Source organism: Canis lupus, chromosome X (assembly GCF_048164855.1).
Source record: "Canis lupus baileyi chromosome X, mCanLup2.hap1, whole genome shotgun sequence".
Taxonomy (NCBI): domain Eukaryota; kingdom Metazoa; phylum Chordata; class Mammalia; order Carnivora; family Canidae; genus Canis; species Canis lupus.
The window spans coordinates 107,238,922-107,258,075 of NC_132876.1; the positions used below are offsets into that span (position 1 = coordinate 107,238,922).

The 19,154-nt window shown below is 42.4% G+C and overlaps 1 protein-coding gene across 5 annotated transcripts in view; it reads right to left on the bottom strand.

Annotated features, from left to right (window-relative positions):
- The window catches only part of PHEX (phosphate regulating endopeptidase X-linked), a 210,125-nt gene that overhangs the window by 142,704 nt on the left and 48,267 nt on the right, over positions 1–19,154 (bottom strand). For all 5 annotated transcript variants that reach the window (XM_072818317.1, XM_072818316.1, XM_072818315.1 and 2 more), the window contains 4 exons: positions 12,735–12,803; positions 9,882–9,998; positions 7,052–7,135; positions 5,740–5,885 (listed from right to left, as the gene is read on the bottom strand). In XM_072818317.1, the coding sequence (XP_072674418.1) occupies positions 5,740–5,885; positions 7,052–7,135; positions 9,882–9,998; positions 12,735–12,803 (416 nt within the window). The remainder of the gene's footprint in view (positions 1–5,739; positions 5,886–7,051; positions 7,136–9,881; positions 9,999–12,734; positions 12,804–19,154) is intronic.

The window sequence follows — 19,154 nt, forward strand, 5'->3', positions numbered from 1 at the left end:
CTGAGCCACCCAGGCATCCCTGCCTTTTTCTATAAGCAAAAGATGCCCTGACCTCAGAAGGAAGTGTGATCTAATTTCTAACTCAATAGTGATGATGAATTTTTAATGACCCACCCCCTCCCAGTTGCACCATTACCATGGTAACTAATAACACACATTCCTGCAATGACTCTTGGGTCATCCGGCCATGTAAGATCCATGTGACACGATGATGATATCTGGCCCATTAAGAACAACCAACTCTCTCATTTGCATGGTGCTCTAACCCAGGGGATGTGCATTCTCAGCAATTAAATACATTCCAGTACATACACCCAGCATTTATATAGTTATTTTAACTTATACGGAGAGTTAACAAAGTACTTACATATCAAGAATGCTTTTAACAAATATAGAAATAGGAGTTTCAAAAGATAAAATGAAATAAAGGTATTTTCCAAAGTTCAAACACTATTAGTTAATTCTTCAAAACACATTGTCCACAGAGGATGAGGTTACTACAACAATAACAGTGGATACAAATCCCCATTTCATAGAGTGTTCTTGACTATTTCAAGACATTTTGAACATATTTTTGTCAGATCTGGTTAGACCACCATTGTTTTTTACCTTGTCAACTGGCTAACCAAGGTAGCATACCAGACTGGGAGAAGGCTCGCTTCTGCCATTTTTTCCTGATGTTCAGTTTGTTCTTATGTTATTAGTAATAGCTTCAATTTCGGTTTCTTGGAAGAATTTTTTAAGCCACTTGTCCATTTTGTGGGGGTTAAACCACTTAATTCATAAATCTACAGTTATATAGTAAATGGTTGGAGATTATTTTTTAAGTATATCAACTGAAAACAAAACAGTGAGAGTGACAGCACCCATCCCCTCATGTGTGTCATACAAATCAAATGAAGGGTCCATGACCATCTATATAGGATTCAACAAAGCCTCATTCCTTTTTTCACTGGAAAAAAATAAAGATCTATAAAAATTCTAAAATTTTCTTCTCAGACTCAGTGAATCATGTGGTGGTATGCACACCTCTCCTCAAGACCACCACTCTCATCAGCAAAGGCTAGCCCTCTTTTCAGGCTACTATAATAAATATGTGGTTGTAGGTCATTCCTTTGGATCTTCTGAGTTCATGGTCAGTGGATCTCCAACTTAGTAGGATCACTTGAGGAGTTTAAAAAGTCCAGATAAATGCCCAGGACACTCCAGAGCAATTAGATCAGAATCTCTAGGATGGGACCCAGCATAAATACTGGTTTTTTTTTTCAATTTCCCCCAGCTAAGTCCAACATGCAAACAAGTTGGAGAACCAGTGTAATAAGCAATGGAGGGTAGACCACATAGAAGCGGGTCTAAGGGTGTGATCCTGGAGACCTGGGATCGAGTCCCACGTCAGGCTTCCTGCATGGAGCCTGCTTCTCCCTCTGTCTGTGTCTCTTCCTCTCTCTCTCTCTCTGTCTCTCATAAATAAATAAATAAAATATTTGAAAAAAAAGAAGCGGGTTTAAAGGCTCTGTGCTTTTTCCCTAAGCTACACAGTGATAAATTAATGCCTCTAATTCAGCAAAGATTTCCCAGCCAGTCAAAAGTCCCCAAATGCTTCATGGAAATATGTGGGTATGAACAAAGAATAGTGTGTGAGGCCTTCGTGGGCAAGGCATTACTAAGACATAGCAAAACAAGACCTCTGAGAGCTGGAAGATGGAATGCGGGGAAGCTCGCACAGCAAGACAATGGCACTGATGAGCTGCTCCAGTGTGTTATAAATATACTGACAGAACGCTGGGGAGCACAGCTTTGGAGTGCTAATATTACCAAGCCAGAAACAGATCTGACCATAATGAGTGAATCACTGCCACTTAATGCTCAGATATATCAAAAAACAAAACAAAAATCATATTCAGCAATAGTCCTTGAAAATAACACATAATATCTTTTTTTTCAAAAAGCATTTTCAGCAGTATGGTAATTTCCCCAAATGGCAATAAATAAAGCAGAGGAAGGCAAAACATCTCAGGAGAGAACCCACCATTAAGAGAGCAACGTGAAATCATTTCCCAAAGCCTCTGACTGGGAAGCTTTCTTTTTTTTCTTTAAAGAAACCCTTGCTGCCCCTTGTCAATTAGTGACAGCTTACGTTTGCTTGCGATTCAAGAGATCATTAGGTACCTTTTTTTGATGGTCATGACAATGCCATGGGATGGTTATTATTATCCTCATTATCAGGTGAGGAAAACGAAGGTCAGAGTTCAAGGGACTTGCAAGTATGTGGCAAATCCAGAACATTTGGTCTTCAGATTCCAGAGCTTGCATATGCTCCTTTACATCAAACTACCTGAGGAAAGCCAAAAAGGTCTCCTCAAAGGTTCCCAAAGCTAAAGAGATCTTCCTAAATCTTAGAGACTACTCAATGGTACATCTAAGGCAGTGGTTCCCCAAGTGTGTCCCTGAACCAGCAGCTTCAGCAACACCTGAGAACTTGTTAGAAAATTCCTAGGCCTCACCCCAGATCTAATCAATCAGAACTATGAGATTGGACCCAGCAGTCAATTTTAACGAGCCCTTCAGGGAATGCTGATGCTTGTCAGGTTTGAGAACCACTGGTATAGGAAAACTCTATCTCCTTTCTACACACACAGCTAAACTAGGAATTTCTAAATCCCAGATCAGGGCTTCTTAAACTTTAGTGTGTATGTGAATCCCCTGAGGATCTTACCAAATGGCAGATTAGGATTCAGTAGGTCTGGAGTGGAGCCTGATTTCTGCATTTCTAGCAAGCTCTCAAGCCAGGCCTATACTAGTCTCCATGGGTCATACTTTAAACATAAAAAAGACCCAGATCACCCTCAGCAGCACTGCATTCTGTAAGAGGTCCACGTAACAGCATATTTTTCAGGTAAGCCTCTAGGAGTGTATGTCTAACAAGAATCACCTCACTTTAATGTACACTGTGCTTGCTTTATATTAAAATAAAACTGAAGACAGAAAAGATCACAGAGGCTTGGTAAAATGTCCGAGGGTTTGCTTTAGGCCACGCCACTTTAAAAAAAAAGTACTGATGTAGATGATCTGCACAAGGCCAGGCCCTAGCAGGAAGAAGACCCCAAGCAAAATCTGCCTACCCTCACCCTTCCTCAGCCTCTCCCATCCTCCCATTTTGCTCCTCAGACCAAATCAGACGGTAGACTATCAGGCATCCGGAAATCAGGAGAAGGGGAAGAGCTGAGGAGAGGATGGAAAGGGAGCATCTAAAGCACCTCCCAACCAGGGACATGCTAGTAAATGTTTCACAACTGGCTTTCCAAGGGGGGAAAAAAACAAGCAAATGTGATTGTAGCATTAGCCCATTTCCATGGCGTGAATATTCCTATTTCAAACGGTTCACATGAGATCACTCAACAGGGAGTTAGGAAGGGACATGCATAACTTGAGGAGCAGGGCCTATCACTGCGTCTCACAGGCCAACTCCTCGGGGGCACAGGGGGCCTCCAGCTTGTGCCTCCAAATGGCCCTGCCTGGCCACCCTCTGTCTGCAACTGCAGGGGCTGATGCAGTCTCTGCAACCACCTCAGCTCTCATTGCTCTAGTTTTGTGCCCTGCACCGCCACCTGTCAGGGGGTCAGGGCCACTGCCCCCACAAGAAAAGCCAGCTATCACCAGGCAGGGGCCATGGCACAAGACGGGGAGCAGAGGTCAAGCAATGAGCAGCTGCTACCAACCAACCCAGGACGGTTCTGTAACCTTGGAAAGGTCAGAGGAACTATCTGCAAAACTAGCTGTGAAATGTCGGAAAGGGGTCTCTTTTCCATACAGGCACATGCATGCAAGAGACAGGTTGTAGAAATGAGGGTGACTCAGCTTAATCTCAGCTGCACCCCCCTCTTCGAGGCATGTCCTGGGGCAGTCACTCTACCTCAGCTGCTTCATCTAGAAAGTGGGAACAACAGTGGTTTTCTTGTTTTAAAGACCATAGGTAACTGTTAGCCATAATGGTGATTAACATGAGCAGGTCTTCAAACCCAGTGAGCCCCCCCAAAAAAACTAGCTGAAAGATTCCCCTGGGGTGCTTGTTAAAATTCAGATTGCAGCGCCTCACCCCAGAACTACTGTTTCCGCCTCTATGGAGGAGGAGCCTTGGAATCAGTATTTTTATCAAGGGCCTAAGGTGGTGCTGCTGGCATTACTGGTCCATGGAACACACTTTGTTGCTTCCGTTTTTTTTTTTAAGTTTTATTTAAATTCTAGTCAGTTGACATAGAGTGTAATATTGGCACAGAGCACACTCTACCCCCACACATACACTTACCTACCTCTAGAGTCAATTTTCACTTAGAAAATTTTTATAGAATCACTGCTTATCCCCAAATGGTAGAATTTTAAGTAAATTTATTATTTCTTCTCTTTTCTGTATGCTTTCCACAATGAACATGTATTGCTTTCATCATAAAATATCATTTTAAAAGGAAAAGCAGCTCTTTAAGTGTTACCATAGGTAGGGATGGATGCTAAATTTTATTTCTAGGACTATTGCAGGAGTCTTTTTTTTTTTTCTTTTAAACACAACTCTCGGCAAGATAGCCCTAAGTCCAAATACGAAAATGTGGTTTTTAATTATGGTCTGGCAACTAGCGTAGTAAACTGCCTCTGTAAAGCTACTTGACCTTTCTGTGCTTCATTTTCTGTAGGCAAATCTGAATGGCTTCATGAAGATGTAAAATTCTCTTTCATGGGCATTTTTAGGATCCTCTTGTTTGTAGTGCTTAAGTAGCAAAGCAACCAATTCTAATACATTCTTTAAAATAAGAAAAACCACAGGGTGCCTGGGTGGCTCAGTCCCTTGAGCATCTGCCTTCTGCTCAGGTCCTGATCCCTGGGCTCCAGGATTGAGCCTCTCCGCAGGGAGTCTGCTTCTCCCTCTGCCCCTCCCCCCATTACTGCTTTCTTTCTCCCTCACCTGCTCACTCTCTCTGAATAAATAAAAATATTTTTAAAATAATAATAAATAAATAAAATAAGTAAAATCAGAGGTGCCTGGGTGGCTCAGTCGGTTACGGTTAAGCAGTTAAGCCTCTGACTCTTGATTTTGGCTCAGGTCCTGATCTCAGGGTGGTGGGATTCTGTGCTCTGTGCAGAACCTGCTTGTCCCTCTCCCTCTTCTCCTCCCCCCCTACCAGCCCCATTTGTGTTCCCCTTCTCTCTCAAATAAATAGATAAAATCTTCAAAAAAGTGAAAAATAAGAAAAAACAGACAGTTCCTGAGATTGTTTCATCAGTACAATTTTTCCACAGCCCCAGAGTACTCTTATCCAACACAGGAACTTCAGTATATTGCAACAAAGTGACTTATTGGCTAAAAAGAAACCGGGGGGTGGGGGGGACCAGCAAAGGACCAAGAATGAACTGGAAAAAAAAAGAGATGTTCATACAGAAATCTCAGAAAATAACATCATTATATAACTAGTTCCTTAGAGTAGGAAACAATTTAGGCTTTCAGAGAGAAAAATATGAAGACCAGAAATAAGGGGCCAAAACACTGTGTATTTGCTGCTATCACAGCAAGTAAATGACAGCAGACGATGATTTTAGCCAATTTGTCACGAAGGGCAGCACGATTTTCCCCCGAAGACTCTTTTGAGGTAACTTTCTTTAACAACAGTTCTCCAAGGATGTGAGAGGGAAGGCCTTATAATTTAAAAGGAAAAACAAAAGTCACAGTAAAATGCACAAGAAAGCTCTTACTTCTTCCTCTCCGAGCCTAATATCCTAAATAAATCCTTAAAGTACTGCGGGACACGGACGACCACGTTCTCTGAGGGGCCAATGTCTTTCAGGCCGGGGTAGAGTCTGGTATCGATGACCTTCTTGATATAGCCCAGCCAGTCAAACTGAGGAGAGAAGGACAAACACAGTGAGGAAACATCTGCTGGGCAGCGAGCAAGGAGAAAGGCAAGTAGAGGTGCCTGGACATGCGCCACTGCTTGTCATTTCTGGCCAGTTAGAGACGTAACTGCTCAAATCTAGAAAAGAAATGACTTGTCACTGCTGCCCAGACCTACGACCTGCATCACTGACTTCCTATGCCCGTGCCTTCTGTACCATCTGCCCCCCAACAGCACACTCCCTCCTGCCCTCCGCAGCACCCCTTTATTCTCTCCCCTCCCCCCCACTCTCTTTCCTCCCACTTCCCTCCCTCTGGTGCTTGCCCTCACCCGCCCCTTGACCCCCCTGCACTCATTCACTCACCTATACACACAGATGCCCCAGTACAGGGGACACTACTGGTCCCCACTCTGGGGCAGCTTTTCTTAGAAGGGGGAAACTAGGAGCAACAAAGAGGAATATGTGACCCCTCCCCCAGAGCATCAGTCTCTTGGCAGTTTTTAACTGGCTACCCCAAAGTCATTTCCAACCTTTTTCTTTTTTTTTTTTTCCCTTACCTGCATCCACTATTAAAATGGAAAACCAGTCACTCACTTGCAGCTTCCCCTGTAGGCAGGGATGGCCACAGGGCCCCAATCCTACTCTAGACAGAAAGGGAAGACATCTGAGAATATGCTGGAAAGGCTTTGGGTTTTTTCCTGGTACAAGAGACAGACAGGACTATCACTGGCCCTTCCCCTTTCTTCCTGGTTGATGGCAGATGTGATATGGGGAGCTGCGGAAACCACCTTACAACCCTGAGTCATCAAACAGGAAGCCAAAAAGCCAACACACTGAAGAGAGTGGAGTGGAAAGGATGAGAACCTGAGTCTCTGACAACACAAACAGCAAAAGCAACACCCACAGCCACCTAGAGCTAGACTTTCGTTATGTTAGAAAATGGGCTTCAAGTTTCTAAGCCACTCATGGAAAGGTTTTCTGTTCCCTACAGGAGAAAGTATCCTAATGCACAGACAATGGATATTTTCTGTGGAGACTGACAAACACGATGATAACCAACCAGTAAGAGTGACAGTCGGTTTTCCACAGGCAAAAATTTACACACGGATGACAGACAATCGCTTGTAAAATGACCAGTTAAGATAACATTTCCTAGATCATTTTCACCAACCTGGGGAATCATAGCACTCAGCTGGGAAATGTTCATTTTGTTGTACATGGCCTCACTGGTTCGGTTTTCATGTGGAATCATTATCTGTTGGAAAGAGGCTTTGGTTATTTTTTTTCAAATGAACCACTTCTTGATGCATGACTATGTTCTCTTTGTGCCAAAACATCTGCCTAGTATCATAAAGTTCTTCAAGATTTTGGTACAGTGCTGAACTTGAGAGAGAGAGAGAGAAAAAAAAAAGACATCACTTTAGACAAAATTAAGATTAGGACAAATAAAAAGAACCTTTCCTGTCTTGCTCAGTGTGAAAAACACTGCCCTCAGTACAAAAATAACTTTCTAAATCCCTTCCTCACCTATAATGTGGATGGACAAAAATCTATTACGGGCTCAGGTCTGACAGCCAAAGTGAGATTAGGCAACTGAGACAAACATCCCACCTTCACCGTCTTCGGTATCCAGATAATGACCCGAATAGCTCAGGAACCACAGGCCATCCCTTCATCCCTTGGGGCACATTTTCACTAAAGAGCACTAGACTATCTGGATACCACTGCCAACTGTGATCATTCTGTCAACAGCTGATTACCTCCCCTCCCCTCTTCCCTCTGCTTTCTCTGGCCTTGAGACACCACCCCTCCCACCCCCCACCCCTATCACCACTGCTCGGGGAATGAGTCCGGTTCCCACTTGAACACATATTTCCAAGTCTGCATCTCCAGCCTTGACTCCTGACGCTCTTTCTAATCCCAATATCCATGCTCTTGGCCACTGTGCCAACACCAAATCTAAGCGATGCTGATTCTAGGAAAAGGAGCAACGATTATCTTCCTCAAGGGCCATCTTAATCACTTCCATGGATAGCAAGTAGCTCCCCATACCCCTAAATCACACCATACTTTTAAGGCCCTCTGTCATCTGATGCCCTTCCATTAAACTTGCCACCTTCTACCTCACACCTCACACAGGACTCTCCTACGCTGGCTCCCATCGGCCATCAATGCTCCCAGAGTTTGAACTATGATTCAAGACTTTGCCCAAGATTCATTTTCTCTGTCGAGCCTTTCCAATTAAACTCTACTTGGCTCCACTCACAAGGGCCACTCCATCAACATGACCGCCCCTTGTGCACACTTCTTTCTAGCTGGCATTGGTCAAATGCACACTTCCATGGCTGTATTTACAAGGACCTTTTTGTGCTTGGCTAGGTTGTCCTGTCTCTCTCCAGCTTCAGAAGTTTCCCTGGCACTATGTGTTCCACAATTTTCAATGACCTCAGGGTGTAAAGGATGGAGGTAAGAGTTAACCAGTTGGCCAAAAATCCAAGCACCACAGATTTTTCAAGACAAAAGCACACAGGGCTGAGTAATAGACATCTGCCCCCATTTTCTAAAGGCTTCAGTGCCCTCAGCTTCTCCCCCTCACCCTCCACAGGAGAGACTTCATGAATCTTACTAACAGCCTCCTGGCTCTATCTGAATCATTGCCTCAGAGAATGTCCACACTCCTCCCTCCCTCTACTAGGGCTCACAGCCCCGGATTGAAGCCCTTTGGCCTCAGAGCTGTTTTCAGCTCTCTGCCAACTACTTCCCCCCACCCCATGGATTTGTCACTTCATTTAGCCTCTCAACAATTCCCAGTCTTTCCTCAGTCCAGCTGTTTTTAGTTCCCTTTTTGGTCCAAATCCCTTGGCCTTCCCCTGCTATATCAGAGCTTCAGTCCAAATTAGAGCTCTGGGTCTCCTATTTGCCTGCGAAGGGAATCCAGATGGCCTCTAGACATGGCTTAGAGGCCCAGTCTTTGCCTCCAGAACATCTGCAGCAGTGTTCACACAGTCTTCAAAGGTGACATGCACGAATGAACTTTCTGCTCGGCAAGTAGGAGTTTGGATAGAGGTATGTATGTACATCACTGCAGCTGAGAGAAACTAATTCCTCCTGACCCTCATCAATCATTCCTACTCCATACCTCAACACCCTACCACCACTCTGCCAAACACAAAACCAACCAACACCTGGACTCACATGCAACGAAGGATTTTTACCAAATTCTGTTAGAAAAGACTACCAGCCCATATGCAAGACTTTCTTGATAAAAGTATCGTTTTTTTTCCCACCACAAGGTATCCCCACAAGCAGATTTCACATTTGTTCTTTCTGGTCCTGAGAATGTATAGGGATTTTATACTTTGGTTCTTCTACAAAAGAAGGGATATTCTGAACAAAGGGACCCAGTGAGTATTTCTCATTATTCTCCCTCAAATTTACTTCTTAGATCTCTACCATGAGCCTGAACTCAAGATGACTTACAAAGAACACAGCATGTGACACAATGACATTTAAGTGGGGCAAGAAAAGAATGAAAACCAGGGTTAGGTACGAGGTAGCACCAGAATGGCAGCTAAAAAATGCTTACCAGCCTGTCCTATACACTTTCTATATCAAATTGTATATCCAGCATCCAGTAAGGGTGGACAGACTTCCCAAAGCCCCGACCTTAGCTCATACTGCCCCTGAGGGGGGATGGTATAAAGAGCAAACTAGATTAAAAATGACCTTCCACTCTAGCCAAATCAATATGGATTTAGTAACTAACTGTTCTTCTGTAGGAACCACACAGAAGTTTTTTTAGGAAAATAGAATCAAAGGGTGTCCCTGATGCTGCTCTCTGGCCACAGCCTATGGGCCTTCTCCCTGTTACTGCCCAGGGGGACATTCTGAGTTCTACAGGACAATGCCACAGAATGCAATTTATATATATTTTTTCACTCAGGATATACTTCTTTTAAAATAAGGAAAAGAAAAGAAGGTGATTTTCCATGAAGACTTACCTCGGCTATCTTACTTTCCAGTCTAAGCACTGATTTCATGTCATGCTCCGCTCGGGAGCTATTAGCTCCCAAAAGCACAGCCGTATCCACCATGAACTTGTAAAGGGCATCCCGATACTATAAGAGATAAAGAAGCAAGTGACCATGACAAGAACCTATTAGAAAGTATGTTCAGGGACAGAGAAGAGCAACAACAGCAGGTGGAAATAAATGCTCTTGGTTTCCACTCTATACTCAAAGTATGGTTCAGGCATCAGGCAAAGCCACCCGCCCGCCTCCACTTTGGGAGAAAGAGGAGTGCCAGCTACTTGGGTATTGTTTCCATGACAGACAGAGACACCAGCCACCAAGGATCAAGAGAACTAGTTTTCTGGCAACCAGTGATCTTATAGATACATGAAACATCACCAAATGAGCCCAGAATAGAAAGTTAAAGGTCAGACTCCTCTTTCCAGGCAAGTGAAGTTTTAATAAAATAATGGGAAAGAACTGTTGCTAAAAGCAGGAGGCATGATCCATGAAGACTAGTGGAAACTGTGATTTATTCTCCTCCAGCTCAATCTACCCACCTTCACACAAAGCAATAAAAGACCAGTGACTGCAGCCCTATGCCTCCTCAGTTTTGTATGGATTTTACAAAGTTCTCCTCACTACTCAGGGGGGAAAAAAAGAAGAGAGAGATGATAAAGAGAAACCTAGCAAATACAGAGTTTCCTCCCTGCATGTTCATAAACCCATCTTCAGGCTATTCACATGTCATTGGGAGAGGGACCTTACTGTGTGGGAACTGTGGAATCTTGTTGAGGTCTCCTCTCCTTTCAGATATATTTGTGAGAGCTCAATACACCACATATCAAACTATCTCACAGCTATGCTATGCCACTAAGATTTCCTAACATACATCTTGATTCTACATGCTCTCCTTGCTCTGTTTATGACCTCGAGACATAAACAGTGCTCTCATATAGCAGGGCCTTAATAAATATTTTTTAATCAGTAAGTATTGCAAATAGTCTTTTTTTAAGACTTTATTTATTTAAGAGACAGAGGGAGAAGGAGAGGGAGAAGGAGAGGAAGAAGCAGACTCCTCACTAAGCAGGGAGCCCTATACAGGGTTCTAGTCCCAGGACCCCGAGATCATGACCTGAGCCAAAGGCAGATGCTTAACTGGCTGAGCCACCCAGGCACCCCTGCAAATAGTCTTAATTAGAAACAATGTTTTGCAATTCCCAGTTCAATTTAAGAAATTATTTGTTCAATCAATACATGTATAAGATGTCTCGCTAGGCATTCTGTGCTTATGAGGGGTACAGATGAAAAATTACATAGTGCATGAGTCTGGTTCTCAGTGTGTGATCCAGTGAGGGAGATAAACATGTAATTACTAACTGTAACATTAGAGAGACCAAAATAAGTTCCTTAACAAAGCTACCAAGTGTTTGGAAACTCTGCTTCTCAAGAAGTAGAGAATAATTCCAGCCTAGAGAAATCAGCACAGAGCACTTGGAGGAGACAGGCTCAGGGGCAGTGAAGAGTCCTCCTGTGAGGTGTGCAAGCTGCCTTTATTGAGCAAAAAACACAAGTAGATGAGGCAGCAAACATGCTCTGGCATCATGGCATGAAGAGGCCTTGAATTCCCTCTAAGGAAAAAGCATGCTGGGAGCTATATCAAAATAAAATAAAATGAGAAATAGAAATAAATAAATAAATCAAAATAAAATAAAATAAAATGAGAAATAGAAATAAATAAATAAATAAAGGCTACTTGTAGTCGAGGCGAGAGTTAACAAGGATCTGATCTAGGGCAGGAAAGACAGAAGGAAGGGACAAGATGAACCAGAGATTTTGAAAGTAGAATCCACAGGACTTGACTTATTGGTGATGGGGGGTGGGGAGGATTTGAAGCCTGGCTGCTGATAGGGTGGTGACCCCAACAGAAACACAGGTGCCCACAGGTTGGCAAAAGTTCATTTACCTGCTTTCAACCATACAAACACGCCAGCCTTCTCTGATAAGTGTCCTCATCCAGAAAGTTGCCTAAGATCTTACCCAGCTTCCTGCCCCCCAGAACCTTCCAGATACAGGGCTTAGCATCATCAAAGGAGCAGGGACTTCCACTGTGACCCAACATTTCCCCGTCTAAGTTCCCACTTTCTTAGGCTGGCCCAGAAACCAGTGAACTCCTAGACAAGAGTCCCCTGGGTCTGAGGCTCCTTTGGAAGTTCAACCATGTTTCCGAAATGAATTGAAAGTGTCAGGAATGAAGCAGCTCTACTGCAATCTCCAGGAAACTACTACGTTTCCCAGCCAACCCAAGAAGTCTATCGGAACTGATCCCATCTGGTTCTCATTAACCTTGTATTAACCTGTGGCATCTGTTAAGAAAACAGATTCCTGGGCCCACTTCAAGTCTCCTAAATTGGACTCTCCTGGGCTGCAGCCCAAGAATCGACATTTAACAGGAGGTTCCCAGATGATTCTTAAGCTATACAATTTGAGAACCATTGGTTGACTACTTCAACCCTGTCAAATCCCCACACTTTACTTCTGCAATGTACAGTGAGCTCTCTACAGTCCTGAGGAAAGGCTGCAAGCTCAGTTTTGGTCACTTCATTTGGGTGTGCTGCCTCTCCAACTCGATCATGAGGGCACTGAGCCTTGATGCCCAGACTTCCAGAAGACAGGGAGTGCCGTGTGTCTGACTGAATAAAAGGCCTCTGCTTCCTGCATTGGAAATATGGGCATCAAATAGCAACACCATTCATTTCCAGTAAAAAGTCAGGAATTTTAGAACAATTTATGAACCCAACAACAGTCTGAAAAGGCACCGTGGTGAATGTGAGTAAAACTTACAGACTTGGCTTCTGTGGTATTATCCAGGTAGTCTTCCCTCACAGCTAGGGAGAGAGTTGCTTGGTCCAGCTGTTGAAACAAAACAGAAAGTATTCTGCTTGTTATGGAAATTCTTACCAACCACTCTAAGGAGAATCATGAAATCTGCATCCCATAGTGTGAGTCTCTGTCACCATCACAGAAACAGTTCACTGCACTCAGAGCTACACGCAAGTAAATACGTCAGCAATGGCAGAAATTATAAAGTGTCAGAGACCCGCCCCTGTTTCATGGATTCTAACCCTTTTGAGGTTCTACAATCACTGAGTAGCATCAAAGCTATCTGAGTTGAAATAGGTCTCAGAGATGATTTGGTTTTCCCCCTTCTTATGGAGAAACAAAAGCCAGAGAAATCATGTGACTTTTCCAAGTAACACAGTTGGGCAGAGCTCAGAGGAGAACCACTGTCTGGCATTACCAGATCCAGTATTCTTCACATTGCAGTATTTTACAAAATGCCAACCTGGAAAGAGTTGAACCAGATTTTCTACCCCTAACATAGTGTACTGCATTAATTTTTTTTATTTTAAAGGACTCAAACGATAATTTTGAGAAATCTTTGCAAAATTTAGAACTTTCTCTGGAAAGTTTAGGGCAGGTGATAAAAATACAAATAATAATCAGACAACTAAATAGCTAGAATGATCATGGAAAAGTATAGCATAATTTCTTGAATTAAACAATTTCAGCATCATAAAGGCAATCAAAGGGAAAAGACTGTTTTTGAAGAAGATGCTACAACTGAACATCCATATGCAGAAAAAGAAAGAAAAAAAGGAAGGAAGGAAGGAAGGAAGGAAGGAAGGAAGGAAGGAAGGAAGGAAAGAAAGAAAGAAAGAAAGAAAGAAAGAAAGAAAGAAAGAAAGAAAGAAAGAAAAAATGAACTGTGACCCATACCTCACATCTTATACAAAAATTAACTCAAAATGGATCAAAATATAAAACTATGAAACTTCTAGAAGAAAACAAAGGGGGAACTCTTGTGACCTAGGGTTAGACAAAGAATTATTTTTTTAAGATTTTATTTATTTATTTGAGAGAATGAGAGAGAGAGAGAGAGAAACACGCGCACAGAGGGAGACGGAAGCAGACTCCCCACTGAGCAAAGAGCCCAACTTGGCACTCCATCCCAGGACCCTGAGATCATGACCTGAGCCAAAGGCAGATGCTCAACTAACTGAGCTGCACAGGTGCCCCTAGACAAAGAGCTATTAGACGTGATATCAAAATCATGATCCATAGAAGAAAACAGAAACTAGACTGCATCACCATGAAAAACTTTGCTCTGCATATGACACTGTCAGGAGCATAAAAAGACAAGCTGCAGAGTCAAAATATTTGAAAATCACATACATGAAAGAGGATTTGTACGTAAAGAGCCCTCAACATGCAACAGTAAGAAAACAAACAACTCAATTTAAAAGCAAGCAAAAATCTGAATTCACCAGCGAAGATATGAAGATGGAAAGTAAGTGCCTGAGAAGATGCTCAATGGCACTAATAATTAGGAAAACGTAAGTCCACTTGACGGGATGAGCACTGGGTGTTATACTATATGTTGGCAAATTGAATTTAAATTTTTTTTAAAAAGGCAAACGTAAGTCACAAACAATAAAACACCACTCTGTATCACTAGACTGGCAAAAACAAACAAACAGAACCTGATAATGTAAAAGCTGTCCAGGATGCAGAAAAACTGGATCCCTCACACATTGCTGGTGGGAATACAAAGTGGCAGAGGTACTTTAGAAACCAGTGTGATAGTTTCTTAAAAAGTTAAACACACACTTACATATGACCCAGCAATCCCACTCCCAGGTATTTAAGAGAAATAAAAACAATGCTCACACAAAAACCTGCATGTAATTCTATTCATAATTGCCAAAAACTGCAAACAACCCAAATGTTCTTCCTCTGGTGAATGGATACAGTATGGAACACTAGTCAGCCATAAAAAGGAATGAGCTACTGGTACGTGCAACTGGCAGGTTTTACTCACATTCTTAAAAAAGGCAAAGCTACAGGGACAGAGGATAGTGTTTAAGGATGAGGAAAGTAGATGCCCTACAAAGGGGCAACATGAGGTAATTCTGTGAGGGGTGATGGAACTGTTATTTCTTGACTATGGCGGTGATTACATGACTCCATGTATTTGTCAAAACTGATGGGGGGCCTGGGTGGCTCAGTCTGTTGAGCATCTGCCTTCAGCTCAGGCCATGATCCTGGGGTCCTGGGATTGAGCCCCACATTGGGCCCCCTGCTCAGCGGAGAGTCTGCTTCTCCCTCTCCCTCTGCCCCCTCCCCCCTGCCTGTGCTCTCGCGCATGTGCTCTTTCTCTCTCAAATGAATAAAAAAAATTTTTTTTAATTATAGACCCGTTGGGGCACCTGGCTGGCTCAGTTGGAAGAGCATACAACTCTTGATTTCAAGGTCATGAGTTCAAGCCCCATGCTGGGGCTTTAAGGTTACTTAAAATAATTATAGACCCGTGCATCACAAAAAGTTAATTTCACCATATGTAAATTAAAATAAGTATTTTTTAAGCTCTAGAACCTTCTCTAAATCTATAGCTGTTCTTCCTTGAGTTTCAGCAACTCGCTAAAAACTGAATAAAACGGATCCCAAAAGCAGATTTAATTTTAAATCTGATTCACAAAGAAAAAAGTTAAGTCAAATAAAAAATATAGAAAATCTAAGTAACAAATCAAAAATTGGTAGCATCTGAGTAAAAACTGAATCCTAAATGCCCATATCATTAGTTTATACAACTCTTTTTAATGTATCTATACTAGTTCTTCGTCCTTTTACTATAATCTCAAATATTTTCTTTTTTAATACGTAAGATATATATAGGATCACAGTTTTCCACGAAAATCTCTTTCATATGCAACAAATTCTACAAAGGCCAAGGTAAGAGTTCATGATGTTATGAAAAATTCAAGGAAAAACATTGCTCTTGTTTCAAAAAAGAGATTTTCATAACATCCATCTTGCCTGCATGTATTACTAAAATCCTTAAAGTGTTGTGTTCAACCATCTTCTCTAATTGGCCCCAAACAACCAAGTCATAAGCCAGCCTGGCTTCATCCTACTAAAACTCCCAATCTACCACCATTTCTTCCAAAAATTAAGTAATCCAGGATCATGAAACACAATATTATGATTAAGATGCTTTGGCTTTCAATTAGATCTGGACAACTTGGAGCAAGCTTTAGAGCTTCAGTCTCATAGGAAAGGAAACTAAGTAGACAATATCAAGAAAGCCAAAGCTTCTCTCTAATGAAATGAAGTTAAATCCACTTATTGTAAAAGTTTAGATGACTCAAGTAAAGTTACTGGACCTTTTTTAAATCTTCACATTGTTATGGTTTCTAGGGAACATTTTAAATACACGAAACAGAGTAAGGTCTGTCAACTAACACTCTTTAGAAGCATACAAACCCTTGAGGCAAAAGACTTTCTCAAGAGACCAACATTAGGACACTGTGTTTGTTATTGGAGGTTTTTTAATCCCTGCATTTACAAATGACCCAAACATCCCAAGTAGGAAATAAAATATGTGTTTAGGAAATCTGATATATTGAACTGAAAGATGAATTTTTTTCTCTAACTGCAACAAACCTCAGATTGGGAAACAAAGCAATAACACAAAAAGAAACATCTGACAAATTATGATTTAGGAAAAGAAAAGACAAAGCAATTAGAAAAACTTTATTTCCAAGAGGGTCTCTCCTTGTCATCCTTACAGATTTTGCTCTAAGTCAGACAAAAAGCAGGCCACTTATTGATGACTTTAAGTCACTGTTTCAGTAACATATACTGAGACTACCTGGTCTTCCAAATGTTTTTTCAGGATCCTTTATATTCAAGTCCTTTATTGTCCCTTAAGTCCTCACTCCTGTTATCTCCTGACATAAAATAAACCCAAACACATGTAGCAAACTATGTTTGGGGGTGTTGACTTCTGTTGTGTCCAGTATTTTTGAATTTCCTTTCTCCCATCTCAGCCTGGGGCAAATCCTGGGCCATCTTGCCACAGGGCAGCTCGACAGAGGACCACTGTGCACTCACCAGACTGCCTGTCCTTGGCATGGAGACACCTGTGCCCACTGGAAGGTACCACCTGCTCACCCGAAGAGACTGCTGCAGTGCTGTGCCTTCCCCAAAAGAGTCCTTTCTCTTAATCCCGTGATTCATGGGATTAGAAAAGGTAAAAACACTGAAGAAAGTGGAGTGTGATGGAAAAAAGAAGTCTCCTAACTCTGAGAAACGAACAAGGGGTAGTGGAAGGGGAGGTGGGCGGGGGGATGAGGTGACTGGGTGATGGGCACTTGACGGGATGAGCACTGGGTATTATGCTATATGTTGGCAAATCAAACTCCAATAAAATATAAATATAAATATAAATATAAATATATATATATATATATATATATATATATAAAGAAAAAGTAAAAACATTGAAGAAAGTGGCATGTGATGGAAAAAAGAAGACTAAGTACATCGAGAGAGGAGAGTCTGGGGATAGAAAAAGTTCTCCCAGAGCAAAAAGAAGATCTCCTAGGCAGCCAAAGACGTCCAAGTTCCTCATGAACAGAGTGGCCAGTCACTGCCCCTCCAGAGTGGCAGGATCTCAGAGGGCGTGGGAGGCTCGGGGCCCCAGCAGACACATACCTGAAGAGCCTACAAGGGCTGGGGTAAGGGCTTTCTTCTCAGAAACAAGTCGCTGATGAGTGGAGGATCTCCCACTACCCCAGGAGAAGGCTAGCAAATGGGCCAAGAGAAGGTGGGGAGATGCCTAGATGGGTTCAGCTTCCCACTACAGGGCGGCGTGGAGCTCAGACAGAGATGAAGCTGACACTGCCTATTTCCCACACGTGAACTTGAGATCCCAGAGCTATGTTGGTACCAAAACTGAAGAGAGCCAAGTGGTTCTCCAAATGCTTCTGACCAGTTGCCTTGTTGTGCTTTAAGGGAAGGGCACCTCTTGTCATGTGCTACTCTGTGCCAGTATCTATCCTGGAAACGGGCGCTAAATTCCTCTCATTTAAACCTCACAGCAACAGTGAAAAGCACATTCTAATTCACCTGTCAATACACATGAAGAAAATGAGAGTCAGGTGAAGCAACTTGCCCAAAGATATTCACTGAGTCAATCATGAAGCCAAACCATGAAACTTAGTCTCTTTAACACCAAAACCTCTTCTTTTTACCACTATGCTAGTGGTTTTCAAACTGTGCTCCATGAAGCTTAAAAGGTGCTCCAGGGGCTTGAAATATTTAATCAAACTCTGTAAAGTTTTAACTGTTTCTAATAAAAGCAACGTTCACAAATTCTACATCATTGGCAGTCACCAATACACTACTTTTTGTCATCAGGTTCGTTGGGTTTTATGCAGATCTCAGAAGAAAGCTTCTCCTACCACATCTAGGCACAAGCTTGAACAACCTCTTACCGTGTCATGATTGCAAAGACTGTAGCTCTATTTTGTTAATTCAGGTGTGTGACTACTCGTTCACATAATGTGGTACAAACAGAGACGTAACTAAAGCAAACGTGTGCTGCACTCAAGTACCAAGCTGTGCTCAAACACATCAGTTTGGAACAAGTTACCATGCTGGCAAAGGAAAGCAGTAAGTCCATGAGTGCCTCCTCATATTTGGAGACTATTCTATCATTGACAGTCCAGTTTTTCCAGGGTCTGTTTAATTAAATATCAAGTATGCAAGGCAAGCTGTTAAAAATTGGTTACTGTGTTCCTCTATCCCCCATGTTTCCTGTAAGCTGATATTAAGACTAGAGGCTTGATTAGATCCAGGTTCATTTTTTTTTCTTTCCTTTGAGCAGGACATCATTGGTGATGGTGTATACCTCCCACTGCCTGGTATCCGAAGGTATATAAAATGTGGCTTCCCCACTTTGAACAAGGCTACCATTGTAGCCAAAAGTGGGTTCTTTTGATGTCAGTGTGATCTCTCTATCATTAGTTTTCCCCCATCAACCATTTACCGAATGGTTTTAGCAGCTATAGATGGTAGCTGCCTTGATCGTTTATCTCATTAGAAATTTTTTAAGTGATAACTTTAAGAATTTATTTATTTGAGAGAGAGTGAGAGAGGGAGCATGAGCAGAGGCAAAGGGCAGAGGGAAAGGTAGAAGCAGGCTTCCCACTGAGCAGGGAGACCGACACGGGGCTGGATCCCAGGACCCTGGGATCACAATCTGAGCCCAAGGCAGATGCTTAACTGACTGAGCCACCCAGACGATCTCTAAATGGTAACTTTTTATTCTATTCTTTCTCCTGCATTTTTAAAAAGATATTATTTCTTTATTTGACAGAGAGAGAGCCCACACAAGCAGGTAGGGAAAGAAGCAGCCTT